This window comes from Pimephales promelas, chromosome 3 (assembly GCF_988280905.1).
Source record: "Pimephales promelas chromosome 3, fPimPro1.hap1.1, whole genome shotgun sequence".
Classification (NCBI taxonomy): domain Eukaryota; kingdom Metazoa; phylum Chordata; class Actinopteri; order Cypriniformes; family Leuciscidae; genus Pimephales; species Pimephales promelas.
Window position 1 is genome coordinate 22,946,915 of NC_142771.1, and position 13,494 is coordinate 22,960,408.

The following is a 13,494-nucleotide window of genomic DNA, read 5'->3' on the forward strand; positions in this document are numbered from 1 at the left end:
GCCTGCTACTAATTTGTGACTACCCAGACAGCAAACTGACATTGAATCAACGTGGAAACGACGTCTCTCATGACATTGAAACAACGTTGATTTTGCTCATCGAATAAACGTTGAACCAACGTCAGACGCGGCATTCTTCAAAGCTAAATGAAAATCGAAAATCGGTTTGCTTTCATAACGTTGAAAAAACGCGTTGATTTCAAGTTGATTTTCCGTTAGTTTTGAAAGAATGACGCATCTGACGTTGGTTCAACGTTAATTCGATGAGCAAAACAATGTCAGATCAAAGTTGTTTCAATGTCATGTTTCTACGTTGATTCAATATGTCAGTTTGCTATCTGGGTATTTGTCAAATGATTTGGTGGGTTAACGCGGTGCAGTTTTACACATTTAAAACAATCATGCTAAAAGTAAATTTGAGTACAAATAAAGTGCAATATAACTGTAGGCCTATGTGTACAATATATATTTGCTTACCTGTCTATTAAAACATATGCGAGAGCTGTGTCTCGTCCAAGTTTGTCGCGAAGTGTTCCCCAAAGCCTGTTTGCCTCAGTTGATCTATGTTTACGCTTTTTGGGATGGGGGGTTTCTGTACTCGCAATCAACAATCCTGAACCATGATGACTGAACGACACAACAGCGGTGTTGTGTCATAGAAACATATACACAGATCCTCTTTAGCGACTTACGTATATTACCCATTGAAACGGCCACTAATGAGGATTCTACGTATATCTGTGGTTTCTACAAGCAGAAACAGAGGATAGCGTGGATATATTACGTCATTGATAGGGGACAATGACAAGGGACGAGCCGTTATACAAAACTGGAATTGCTATGGAAAATGCACCAAACTTACTCCGATGCCATTAATAAACCATCCATTTGTTTCTGACGCTGGCATCCTTCTTAAGTCAGTACAGAAATGCATGCAGAAGATATGTTTAAACTGGACACGGCAAAGCAAACAGTCAAGGCAAATATGATTTCTCATGATCACGTTAAATCCATGAAGGAAGGTCAGTTGTCACCTTTTAAGAAAACAAACCCAACCAAACCAGTTAAGCTTCTATAATTAATATATGAATATTAGAGCAGTCAACATGAACAAAATAGTCAATCAACAAAATATAAATGCAAAAACACAATTATAATGAGTCATGACCCAATTGCAAAACAGCTATACAATTTTCCAACCATCTGAGAAATTCAGAAAATGGCTCAAATGTCCATTCCCACAGTTTTGGATTCAAATACCCCTGGGTAATGCATAAGGGGAAAAAATTTAAAACTGTAAGCATGTGTCTTAAAAACACTGTCCTCAAGGCACAAGACACTGAAAAACCACAAGACATAAAGCAATTGTCAAAGATGGCCATTTGCATGTATCCATAGTTTAACAGTTAATAAAAACATAGGAATACAATGTGTCCTGTGCAAGTGGCCTCTGATTAGGAAAAGTTCACTTGAAAATGCTATTGCTGTGGACTGTATGCCAATCAGAGGTGTGCTCAGTGATATGCAAATAAAACAAATACTATGTTGACATCTAAAGACAATTACCCCTAGATTCACAGACAAATCTTAAACTTGTCCCAGACTAAAATGCATATTTAATCTGTTTTAAAGCAATTTGCACTGGCAAATATTAAAATGTCAGTGGCATTGTTTTGTCAGATGCACACCAGATGCAATAACGATTATATAAATTACCTGGTATTCATTCAGACCTAAACTAGGTGTATGTATCTCTACAGTAATGTTCCACACACATATGATGCATATGAAAAACAGCATGCAAGCTAAATCAAGTTGAACAAGCTAATATATTATTATAAATGAATGATCAGTATTAACCAGATAGTTCATCAGAAGCTGGATTTTTGTACTAGGAAAATGGCTGTAACATTTACTGAGCATCTAATTTCTGAAGCTGTTACACCTAACCTGGAACAATCCAAAACGCACAACACCCAATTCACCAATCCAGCATCATTATTTATGCCAAGGCACATGCACACACAGACAGAACACCTGCTGGGAATGGTACGAGCAGAGCTCTCCTGGCGACGTACTCCAGCACACACCTCACCAGCAGGATTATTGAGATTAATAACTGGTGATTATTAAGATGAATACACCGATTATGTCTGTTGTGCCTTATGCTGCCCCTGTCGTTAATTAAGGCCACATCGTTAGCACACCAACGGCAGATATTAACCCCAAACTCATCCATCCCCATCACCGAGGGCAACGGTAACCATGGAGTGCTTGCTACACTTCACTGTGGTTTTGGAATAAAGTCTTTGGTTATTAAGATACAGTACAAACATTAAGGGCTCTTTAACCACACCAAAGTAACATTCATATATTGTTCACGTTCAGTAGCTTCACTGCTGGAAAAACTGCTTAAACCGGCCTAAGATGGTTAGGTTGGTTTGGTCTGTTTTGATGGTTTTAGACAGGATGAGGGCCTGCTAAACCTGATAAATACCAGTTAGGAGACCAGTTTGACCAGATTAACAGCAGCTTGGCCTGGGTTGGAGACAAGGTAGACCATCCTAAACAAGCTCCAAGACTCCATATAGCAACTTCATTACTAATTATTAATAAGCAATAAATATGAAGTTTATTGAGGCAAAAGTCATAGTTTATGGTGAATACAGTATGTGTTCCCCAGACTAAAGTGTGACCAAACACTTTGGATAAATTTTATTTATATTATATTTATAGGTATATTTCCTCATATATTGTTAGTCATATAGAACAGCTTAGGATGGCCCATTTAGTTTACACCAGAAATATATTGTCCAATTTGAAAATACATTTCATTTAAACCTTCAAGTGAAAAAAATAAATAGTACAAAGTGTACTTAAAGTGGCAAGAAAATACATTTCAAGTCTTAAAATACATCTTAGGTAAAGGCAACATTTATTTTTTTGGTCTTTATGAGAAAATATAATATTTATTTATATTGTGGAAAAAATACTGGAAAAAATACCGTTTGCATTTATGTTCCCAAATGTGTTTGAAGACTGGACTTTATAAGGATATTTGCAAAATATTTTGTTCACTTGAAAATTTAAAAATGAAATATATTTTCAAATTGAAGGCTTAGATTGCTGTTTAATATAACCATCTGATATGCCTCAACTGTAACCATGGAAACTCAGACTAATAATTCACAGCTCATGATGCTGCTGGTAAACTTTTTGAAACTATTACACCCACCTGCAGCAGGCCAGTAAAAAAAGAAGAGATGGGGCGGAGTCTGATGAAAAATCTAAGCTCACGCTCTCACAGAAAAAAACAAAACAAAAAAACAAAAATCTGGCCTACTCCTCCACTGAGTTGAACTGAGCTGATTGACACCCCCTACACACACAAATACATCAAAAACATACACACACGAACCCTCTTCAGCTCTGTCTTTAACTGTGTGGGCAACGGCATTGATTTTCTCTTGAGCTGAAGGGATGACATCACTGTTGGAGGGGAGCAGCATGTGGGCGGCTCTTCTGCACGCCTGTCTTTAGTCGAGCAGACGATGATAGGACAATGGCCACCGAGGGGTCGGTGACAGGCGAGGAAAAATGTCAATATCCTTAGTCTGTGATAGCAGCAGCAAGAGAGAATAAGAGTGAGCATGAGAGAGAAGGGCTGCATGGTGACACTTTCTTCATAGGGAAGACGACTTCAGATATCTAATGAGCCGCATGAAGGGTGGAGATGAGAAGAGAGGAGGACTGCAAGAGAATGCTCCCAATTATCTTTAATAATCCCTCTGTAATCTTTCACACTGAATTGTGCGGAAGGGAAAAGCATGGGAAGATAAAGATTACAATTAAAGTAAAAATCACATTTTTTCCATGCAGTAATCTGCCATCGTTGGGCAATGAGCTTTATGCTTTTTCTATGGTCATTCATCTCTAAGAAGCTGAAAGGACTAAAAAGGCAGAATGAAACAATGAGGATAAAAGAGAGGACAGATACTGAGCTATACAGTTACTGAGTTGATGTTTTCAGTAGAAAAAGCCAGCCTAAACCTGGTTTATGCTGGTCAGTGCTGGTCCGACATGTGGCAAAACGTAGCTGGTTAATCAGCATGGCATTTCTGATGATACTGGTAGACCAAAGATGTCTTCCTTGGATAAGCTAGTGGAGAAACATATCGGATTGGGACCAACACAGTTAACGCTATTTCGATAATCCACTTTAGACACTGATACGTTGCAACTACATGGCAACGAACATTTATTATTTAAAGTATTAGTAGACTGTTTGACATGCAGTTGCAAAGTATTACTTATCGTCAGTGGAATGTCTATTGGGACAAATTGGGGACCTAACTAATACCAACACACTATTATGTTAGCAATTAATATATTTTTAAGCAGTCTATAGATCTTCACTTTGACCTGAATTGAACTCAGGGCTTGTTCTGAATTAAATGAGTGTAACTGAGAGAAAGGGGGAGGAAAAAGTAAAGAGATGAATAGTGGGGAGTTTCAGCAGAGAGAAAGTGTCCCACTTTTAACCAGCAGTAAATCCCACGCAGCACATCTTTACAATCCAGCACTTACTTAGAACGACGGATGAGAAAAGACTAGGGGGAAGGTGCATAAAGGCCCCAATGGCTTGAACATAGAAAGAAAACATTGCTGTAGGGAGAGTGTGGAGAATTAAATTCACATCTGTATTCATTAATAAAATATTAATCTCTCAAAAACAGGGTTCATTTTTCCACATCCAAAACTAATTTGTGTGTGTGTGTGTGTGTGTGTGTGTGTGTGTGCGCGAGTGTGTGTGTGTTCAACTATGGGCATGCACTTTTGGTGCTGTGTGTAAACACTTGCACTCTCATTTGTTAGTAATCTGAAGTAATTTCGATGTAGCATTCTTCAACAAATGTTTGATTAAGCTGGCAGACTCTTTTACCAAGCTAAGGCTAATTTTACCCATAATATTTCAAAAACTATGTAAAAGGTTTTGGACAATTTGGCAAATTAGCTTAATTCCTACACAAAAATACTGCATTCAAAAATTATTACATTTTCCCTTATTTTTTTTTTCAACATTTTCCCTTATTGTTCTTTTATTCCTCCATTTATGACATCTCATAGCATTTCCTCTCAACTATTAGTACAGTACAAAAACAACCTTAAAAAAATGTTAGTTGTGGTGGAAAGGATTAACTGATAGATATTGATAAAATATTTTTTAGGCCGGATTCACATTATAGCGCCTAAAACGCGAAGAAAATGCTGGGTGCGCCGCATTCTCCTTTTTCCAAATCGCTAGGGCGGTTGCGCTCCCGTTGGTTCTTGTCATGTGACCTACTCTGCGCTTTTGTTGCGCCTTGCGGCATTCTGAAATGTCGAGATGTTTTTATCTCAATCCGGCGCCTACATTTGAAATAACGAACTTGACCGTGCAAAAGACGCGATATGTGAACAGGCCAGGTCAACCAAGGCAGAATCAAATAATTTCCACAAAATAAATATTGGAGTGGTTTATTTTTATTTCACTTTGTTTAAATCAGTGTATAAATCATAAAATATGCATTTCCATTAAAAAAATATTGCAAGGCTGAAATTGTGGATCTGAGACTAGAGAAAAATAAATAATATAAGACATTTGACAATTAGCAAAAATAAATGCATGCTAAAGGTTAAGACAGTTTTAATGTTACCTTGGTAAGAAACCTGTTATTTTATTTGAATAAAAATCCACCAAAGAAGTGCATGTAGTTGAAAAAACGCCCACATAGCCTACATGTGATTCTACCTAAGCAGCCTCAGTTCTCAGGCAGTGTCTATGGAAACCGAACATCCACGAACAGAGAGAAAAGGCTTGGAAATGGAGAACACAAGAGATTGAGGTTCATCGACTGATGGCGAATGGGAAAGCCTAGTGCGTGGGCTGACCGGGGGTTTCTGCCGCACAAGCACTCATAAATTAGCTTTTTTCCCTCCCTACCAGTCCCTCAACCTTTCTCTCTATCTCTCTCCTTCTCTCTCTTCTCTTCATCCCTGACCCCCTTCCTTTAAGCATAATGATAATTGCATGCTTTATGAGGAACTGAAGCAGGAGGGCAATGCATAGGTCATCTACACGTCACGAGATAGGATGGGTACGACGACCCCTCTCCGCCATTACAGTGATTAAATAAGACGGACTCTGTCCCTATATCAGCGATGCAGATCACAGACTTTCTCAGCCCTTGAAACTGGAAGGCCAACTCTGACCTTCAGACTCAACTTTAGTGGTAGACATTATCATTTTATGAAGTCCTCATGAAGTCTCTTGAGATAAACACACAAGCATGGCTGTTCTCCGTTTCTCACTAGAGGAGTAAAGAGTCTGGTCCATCTTTTGATTATTATTATTTGATTAATGACTATTGGTAAAATGTGTTTACAACCGTTTCCCGCATACAACATGAACTGCACCAGCCAAATGGGAAACATAGGGCCATTTACTAAACAGCAAATTAGCGCGAGACTGCAGTCTCATAAATACATAGATGGGAGTGGTCGATCTACTGACAATGTGCAAATTAAAGAACAAAGACCCATCAGCTCATTTCTATTATGACCAATACAATCTACTAAGAGTAAATTTAGCGTATAGGGTCACAAATCAGAGGCGGACAGAGTGCACAGCTTTATTACTTGAGTAAAAGTACAGATAACCCTTGCAAAATTTTACTCAAGTACAAGTAAAAGTACTACAGTCAGATGTCTACTTAAAGGGTAACTAAACCCCTTGTCAGATCCTGACTCCACCAACTGGCAATATTTGAAAAATGCTAAAAAAGTGGGCAGACCCCAGCGGAGATAGAGGGGACGAAATAGATGCTAAAACGCTCCTGATCGTTTTCAATAGTCGCAATTCCAACTCCTGACTCGCTACAGTGGTTTTGATGAAACAAGCTGGTTTTTATACTACCGCTCATACCAAAAGCGTGGAGAGCTGAAACCTGCGTACGTCACGAAGTGCGGAACATCCAATAGGAAAATTCAACTGCAGTAGCCACCGTTCAACCTGAAAAGGGCAGCACTAAGACGTTTTTACACCATATATTGTACAAATAAAATACTTTATACACAAATGTCAAATAAGTTACTTGAATCAATGACTGGTATTAATAAAGATCCATTCTTACAGATCATTAACTAAAAAAAGTTGGTTTAGGGTTTAGTTACTCTTTAAGTAAAAGTACCGAAGTACTTGTTTTTAAAAGTACTTGAGTATCAAGAATACAAGAGTATATTTTCTAAATGTTGCATTACTACTGTCACAGTGCTTACATTTATGTACAGAAACGTCCAACATGGAGTTATGAAAAATGTTAATGTTAATACCTTGGAGAATATAAAAGGATTTGAAAGTAAAATCAAGTCATTTTCATCTTTTTATCATGTTGCTTTATTTAACATTTAAGAAAATTTCATAAAAATTCAGAAAATTGAAATAGTCTGGCGAGGTGGGGCCAAAGGTTGGCACATTCACGGGATACTAAACGCTATCTTCATCCATTGCTGCGTCTTCATCCATTGTTTTGTCCATGGTTTCGTCTCTTATCTAAATCTGACCATGGAGTTTACTTTGGTGGAAAGATGAAGGTGATTGCTGATAGGCTGTCCCAATAAGTGGCGCCTGCACAATCCAATCACGTTTGAGAGGGAAATAACAAATTGAGGGCTTCCGATATTTTTCTTTTTTCCATTTTTTTTTTTTTTTTAGTAGTATTGGTACGCATGGTTATGGATAGAAATGTAGTGGAGTACAATATTTCCCTCTCAAATGTACTTGAGTAAAGTCATGAGTACTCCCCAAAAATTATACTCGTACATTAAATTGTACTTAAGTACTGTACTCAAGTAAATGTACTCCAATTACTGTCCGGCTCTGGAGACAATGATATTTAGGTGTGGGTAATCTACTAACACAGGCGCCGAAAACTAAAAAGTGTGGCTTGGCAAACAATGTTCAGATAACGTACAGACTGGCATTCCAAGTAAATCTACACTAGAGGAGAAAATTCTCTCCATTCTAACACGCGCTCTCTTTTCCCTGCAGCGCCTCCACAACAGCAAGATCACATTCATGTCAAGCGCAAAAATGGGTTATGACATGCTTTTTGGGTGTTTAATAATGGTGCGAATACCAGTAAATTGACTACCGCAAATCTTAGTAAATCACGTTCCATTATTTATTCAAACACTCTCCTCCCCTAAATTTTGTGTCTGAAATGGAAACTCTTTAAAAAGTTACCCTGTCCATGCCTTTTCAACACTAATTTTTCACTATGTGTGTCTTTAATAAATACTAACAGTAGTTTTTTAACACTTAATGAGTGTTTGTGCTGGTATAAGCTGTATCATATTCTCTGTTTTACCTCAAGGATACCACCTTTTCCCTATCATTCTCTGTTTGTAATCTTTGTTCGGTTCTTCATTCTATTCTGTCCTGCTCTTCCCTTTCATCTTCTCTCTCTCTCTCTCTCTCTCTCTCTCTCTCTCTCTCTCTCTCTCTCTCTCTCTCTCTCTCTCTCTCTCTCTCTCTCTCTCTCTCTCTCTCTCTCTCTCTCTCTCTCTCTCTCTCTCTCTCTCTCTCTCTCTCTCTCTCTCTCTCTCTCTCTCTCTCTCTCTATACCCCCCCCCACCCCTCCCTCCCTCTCCTGCTCCAGCTAATTGCCGCAGAGCTCACTGATAGAAATCAATGTGCAATGTTTGATTGTGAGCCAAAGCACAGGAAGGTGAAGCAGAGCAATGAACATCACAAATACACAAACATACAAACTCAGCACTTGCATTTCTGATGCTCAGATGAGTACGAAGAGGTGTCGAACACAAACATTGTGCATTTGTTGGGTTTCTCACAGAACCCCTGAATCAATCTGACCTTAACGCCATTAGCTATATTTGAGCTTGCTTATTATTCATTTATTGCATTAAAGCCAACCTCAAATGGCTTTGAGCAGCATACAATGCAATAACAGACAAATCCAACAGAGTAAAAGATGCTGCTACTGCTTTATAATCTATTAGAAAACATTTTCAGCCTTTTTACATTGAGACAAAATTTAAAGAGATAGTTGTGAAAATGTTGTGAAATGTTGAGAAATGTTGTGATGGAGGAGGGCTTCAGCAAATTTCCAAGGGCCCAATTATTCAAATTAACACATTATTATTAATACAAGTAATATGAATATTAATATATTGAAAGAAACTAACTTACAACGGCATCATTAAAGGGATACTCCACTTTTTTTTTGGAAATAGGCTCATTTTACAACTCCCCCAGAGTTAAACAGTTGAGTTTTACACTCTCAGAAAAAAAGGTACAAAAGCTGTCACTGGGGCGGTACATTAAGGTACCAATATGCACCCTTTAGGTACAAAAATGTACCTTTTGAAAAGGTACCGCCCCAGTGACAGCTTTTTTCTGAGAGTGTACCATTTTCGAATCCATTCAGCCGATTTTCTGATATTTAGAAGAATATCAGTAACCAGACAGTTTCTGGTCTCATTGACTTCCATAGTAGAAAAAAAAAAAATACTATGGTCATTGAGACCAGAAACTGTCTGGTTACTGATATTCTTCTAAATATCAGAAAATCATCTGAATGTACTTGAAAACGGTGAAACTCAACTGTTTAACTCTGGGGGAGTTATAAAATGAGCCTATTTCCAAAAAAGTGGAGTATCCCTTTAAATTAAGTTCATTAAAATTAAAACTAATAAGTATGATTTCTGATTATTTCCCAGCTTATTTATCATAATTATAGAAGGAGCACTGGAGGACATGTCTTACCTTACTGTATGGCCTTAAGATTGTTTTGAACTTTTGAGGGGCTTTTGAGTCAAAATGGTTGGGACCACTTATTTTTCCTTTTTGTAATTGAGCACTATTCAAAAGTTGTATTCTGACAAAATATAATTTTTTTTGTGATTCACAATTATTTCATTATAGTATTTAGTATATATTATATGAATAGTGTATATATGAATAGTATTTTTTTTTTACCAGTATCAGTGGGTAATTTTTTTGAGGAATGTCAAAAAGCAAGACGTATTTCCCATTATCTTTCACTTAAAAAGAACTATTCTGATTGGCTGGTGGCACTACAAGAACATGCACAGTCCCAAACCTGAGCGCCTGTGCACGTTCTTGTAGTGCCAGCCAAGCAGAACAGTTCTTCTTCAGTTCTTGAGTGATTAGTCACAAGACATTTTACAACTCTAATTAGAAATCCACTCGCTTCTAGACACAATTGTTTTGCATATTTTAAATCATGCATTTTCAGCTCCAGCCAAGCAGCCACTGAGATGAATGTGAATGCTAACGTTTGGCTTTTTCTCCAGATATTATAGACCTGCTTGGTTTAACAGTCATTTTGATTGCAATTCCATTTGGTGACACTAGTGGCACAGAAATTACAAACTTCACCTCAAAGTATTCTTATAAACTGTATTATTCTATTTTCTTAAACCAAAAGCTTTCATCTTGAAGCTGAAATGAAAACCAATACTGACAGGGAAAAAAAACGAACAGACTAACCCTGTAAAAGCAGAAGGTACTGCTCGCCTGTTGTCTTTCTTCTCGACCTGAAAGCCTAGTGGAACAGACTGTATGGAGTAGAGAGACTCGTGTAAATCTGTCTCCAACATGAAAGCTTCTTTGATAGGCCTCTACTCTCATCTCATCTCCACAAGCATGCCACTAATGTTCTGCCTCCTAGCCAAAATATCCCCAGCAACACCTGGCACCAAGAAGAAGTAGAAAAAAACTGATTAAATCATTAGAGAAACACATGGGAGGATGGAAAAGAGATAGTGGGAGATGAAGGAGGGAGAGTGTGGAGGTAACGGAGTGGGGATTGGATGAACAACTTCATAAGCTTGGCACTGTGCTCCTGGTGTCGTGCCCGTTGTTTATGTCCACACACACATCAAAGGCTGTGGTAATCGCTGCTGTTTGCAGGCCCACATCACCAATTCACCTTGACTGACCTGTAATGCGCTACGGGGCCAAAGTAGTGGCGGAGGGTGGCAGGTTCCTCACTGAGCAGGCCAGAAAGTGTCTGAAGTGGGCATTAGCATGTCAGGTTCTTCTAGAAATCTTAATAAATGAACATTAGGAGATGAGCTTCCCATAGCACAGCGGTTGGAGCAGCTCCAGGTCTTCACCAGCTGTGCTGCTCTTGTTTACAAGCCGCCGCCTGCTGCTGGAGTGGCGTCGCAACAGGCCTCTGCTCCGAACCGCATCCTCGGGCTCGCTTGAGTAGCCGAGCCCAACCCGAGGGCATGTGCGCTGGGTCTAAACATCCTTACATGTCCCTTGGTGCCCTCTGAATAAGCATAAACTTATACAAAACGTGAAAATGTGGTGTTTGAATTCACAAACCTAACTCTGCAACTATGCTTCTCTGTTACAGGAAACTTCAAAGGATTGTGTAAGCAGATAGATCACTTTCCAGAAGACACAGATTATGAAGCAGATGCCTCAGAGTACTTCTTACGTGAGTGCCTCCTTAGTGTTTCTGTGACAGTATTCATGTTCTCACCATCTTGTTCTTCCTTGTTCAATCTGTGAGGCATTTCAAGTACTACCAGATATGCTATTTTTGTTACTTAAACTAGATTAAACTACTTAAAAAGTTTGGGGAAGGTTATTTCCAGGCCCCCAAAACTCTGCAGGGTTTTCATGATTCATAGACTTAAACAGTCTTTGCTAATAATTAAAAATTGTTTAAAAAAAATATTAAAATAGCATTATTATTCAAATAAAAATGATAAAATATGCTGGATATTTTAGCTCTTATTTAGACACCAATAAGAATGTAGTAATCTATCCTCTAGCTGTTTAAAAAATAATAATTCTTTGTTATTTTTAATTAATAAGATAATCAAATATAATTTTTTTTTAAATTATTAATTAAAATATTAATTGTGGGTTATTTTAGCTTTCAGAAACAAATAGGAATGCAATACTCAATCCGCTGTTTAAATAAACTGTTATTCTTGTTCTAAGTTTTTTTTTTTTTAATTAAAACGTAATCAAATATTAAAACTCTATTAAAACATTAAATAATGTGGGTCATTTTAGCTACCAACAACAATGCAGTAATATAACTGGCAATTAACACATTTCACCATGTTTACTGTCAATTCTTTTCACAAAATTCAGCAGATTTCACAGCAACAATAAAAATCGGCAAAAATGCAATCAATACATAAACATATAAATAAAAATAAATTCCGTCTGGGCCTGGCAGCCGTTTCTGCTGGCAATGAAGTGTCTCTCACGCTAAACGACTGCAATAGAGATGTATTTCAAGTAATGTCCTAGTTTTTACTTTGTTCCACCTATATCTTTGGTTTCCTCATGCTGTTCAGCCATGTAAGGATGGTCTGTTGTCTCTGCGGGAGAGTGTGAATGTTTCCTCACTCTGTTTAGACTCTCAGCAGTGGCAGACTCTCCAGCTCGTACAGTACAGCTCAACTAGGCCCGATCACAGTACACTGGCTCCCTCGTAAACACAGAGCATTGATTTCCACTCTTTTTTCGTCTGTGCAAGCAGACCTGGGGAGTGAGTGTCAAACAAGCCACATGCATCAATCCTAAACTCTCAAGCAGGACTATCAGTTACTGTCATCAAAACAAGGGCCTGAATTGACAGGAAACAACATGGTAACAACCAAGAGTAATTAAAGATTCTGGAACTGTTGTGGAAGAGGACAATGGCAGACTGGAGAGAGAGGAAAAATTAGTCTAAGTGCCGGATTTACTAAGTGCCCATTGGGACTTTTTTTGGACTGGCTGAACAAGTGCTAAAGCAGTGTTAACTTTGTCAACGAAATTACTGACGAAAATGTTGATACACAGGGCAACTTTTTGAGCAATGTTACTGGGCAACGTTGCCGTCAATGGGCAACCAGATGAGACACAAGGCCCACGACCGATCGACTGATCTAAATTATCCAGAAATGTATTGGGAAAAAAATTGAAATGCAATCCAGATAGAAATGAAATGGGAAAGTGCCCAAGCAACAATCGCTCGGCAAGATTGCCAAACAACATTGCTCAAAAAGTTGTCCTGTGCATCATCGCCTTAACAGTTTGCAGTTGTGACTTTTAAAGTCACGGTTCGTGTGTTTTTGGTACAGCAGTTATCATTTAATGACGTTGATGTCATCTCGTCTGAGGCAAGCCTATTCTACATGACTTTTGGCAGGATTTTGCTGTCGCAGACAGATTTCCAAGGTCTGCGACAAAACCCCAGGATCAGTTGATATTATCGCCATGTGATCTTGTAGTGCGTGCAATGCAACGACAAGGTGGAACTAATCCAGCCAATCACAGTGCAGATAGTATAAATGGAAAGCTCTCATAATCATTTGCGTGAATTTCTCGCTTGACTTTATTTTTTTCCCCTCTGTTGGTCAGGACTGCCTCTTTACCAAATGTCTGGTAGTCTT

At 38.3% G+C, this 13,494-nt stretch overlaps 1 protein-coding gene across 1 annotated transcript in view; it reads left to right on the forward strand.

The window, feature by feature from the left end:
* The window catches only part of cacng2a (calcium voltage-gated channel auxiliary subunit gamma 2a), a 79,564-nt gene that overhangs the window by 36,638 nt on the left and 29,432 nt on the right, over window positions 1-13,494 (forward strand). Inside the window, exon 2 of the mRNA XM_039687169.2 lies at window positions 11,451-11,534. Coding sequence (XP_039543103.1) covers window positions 11,451-11,534 — 84 coding nt within the window. The remainder of the gene's footprint in view (window positions 1-11,450; window positions 11,535-13,494) is intronic.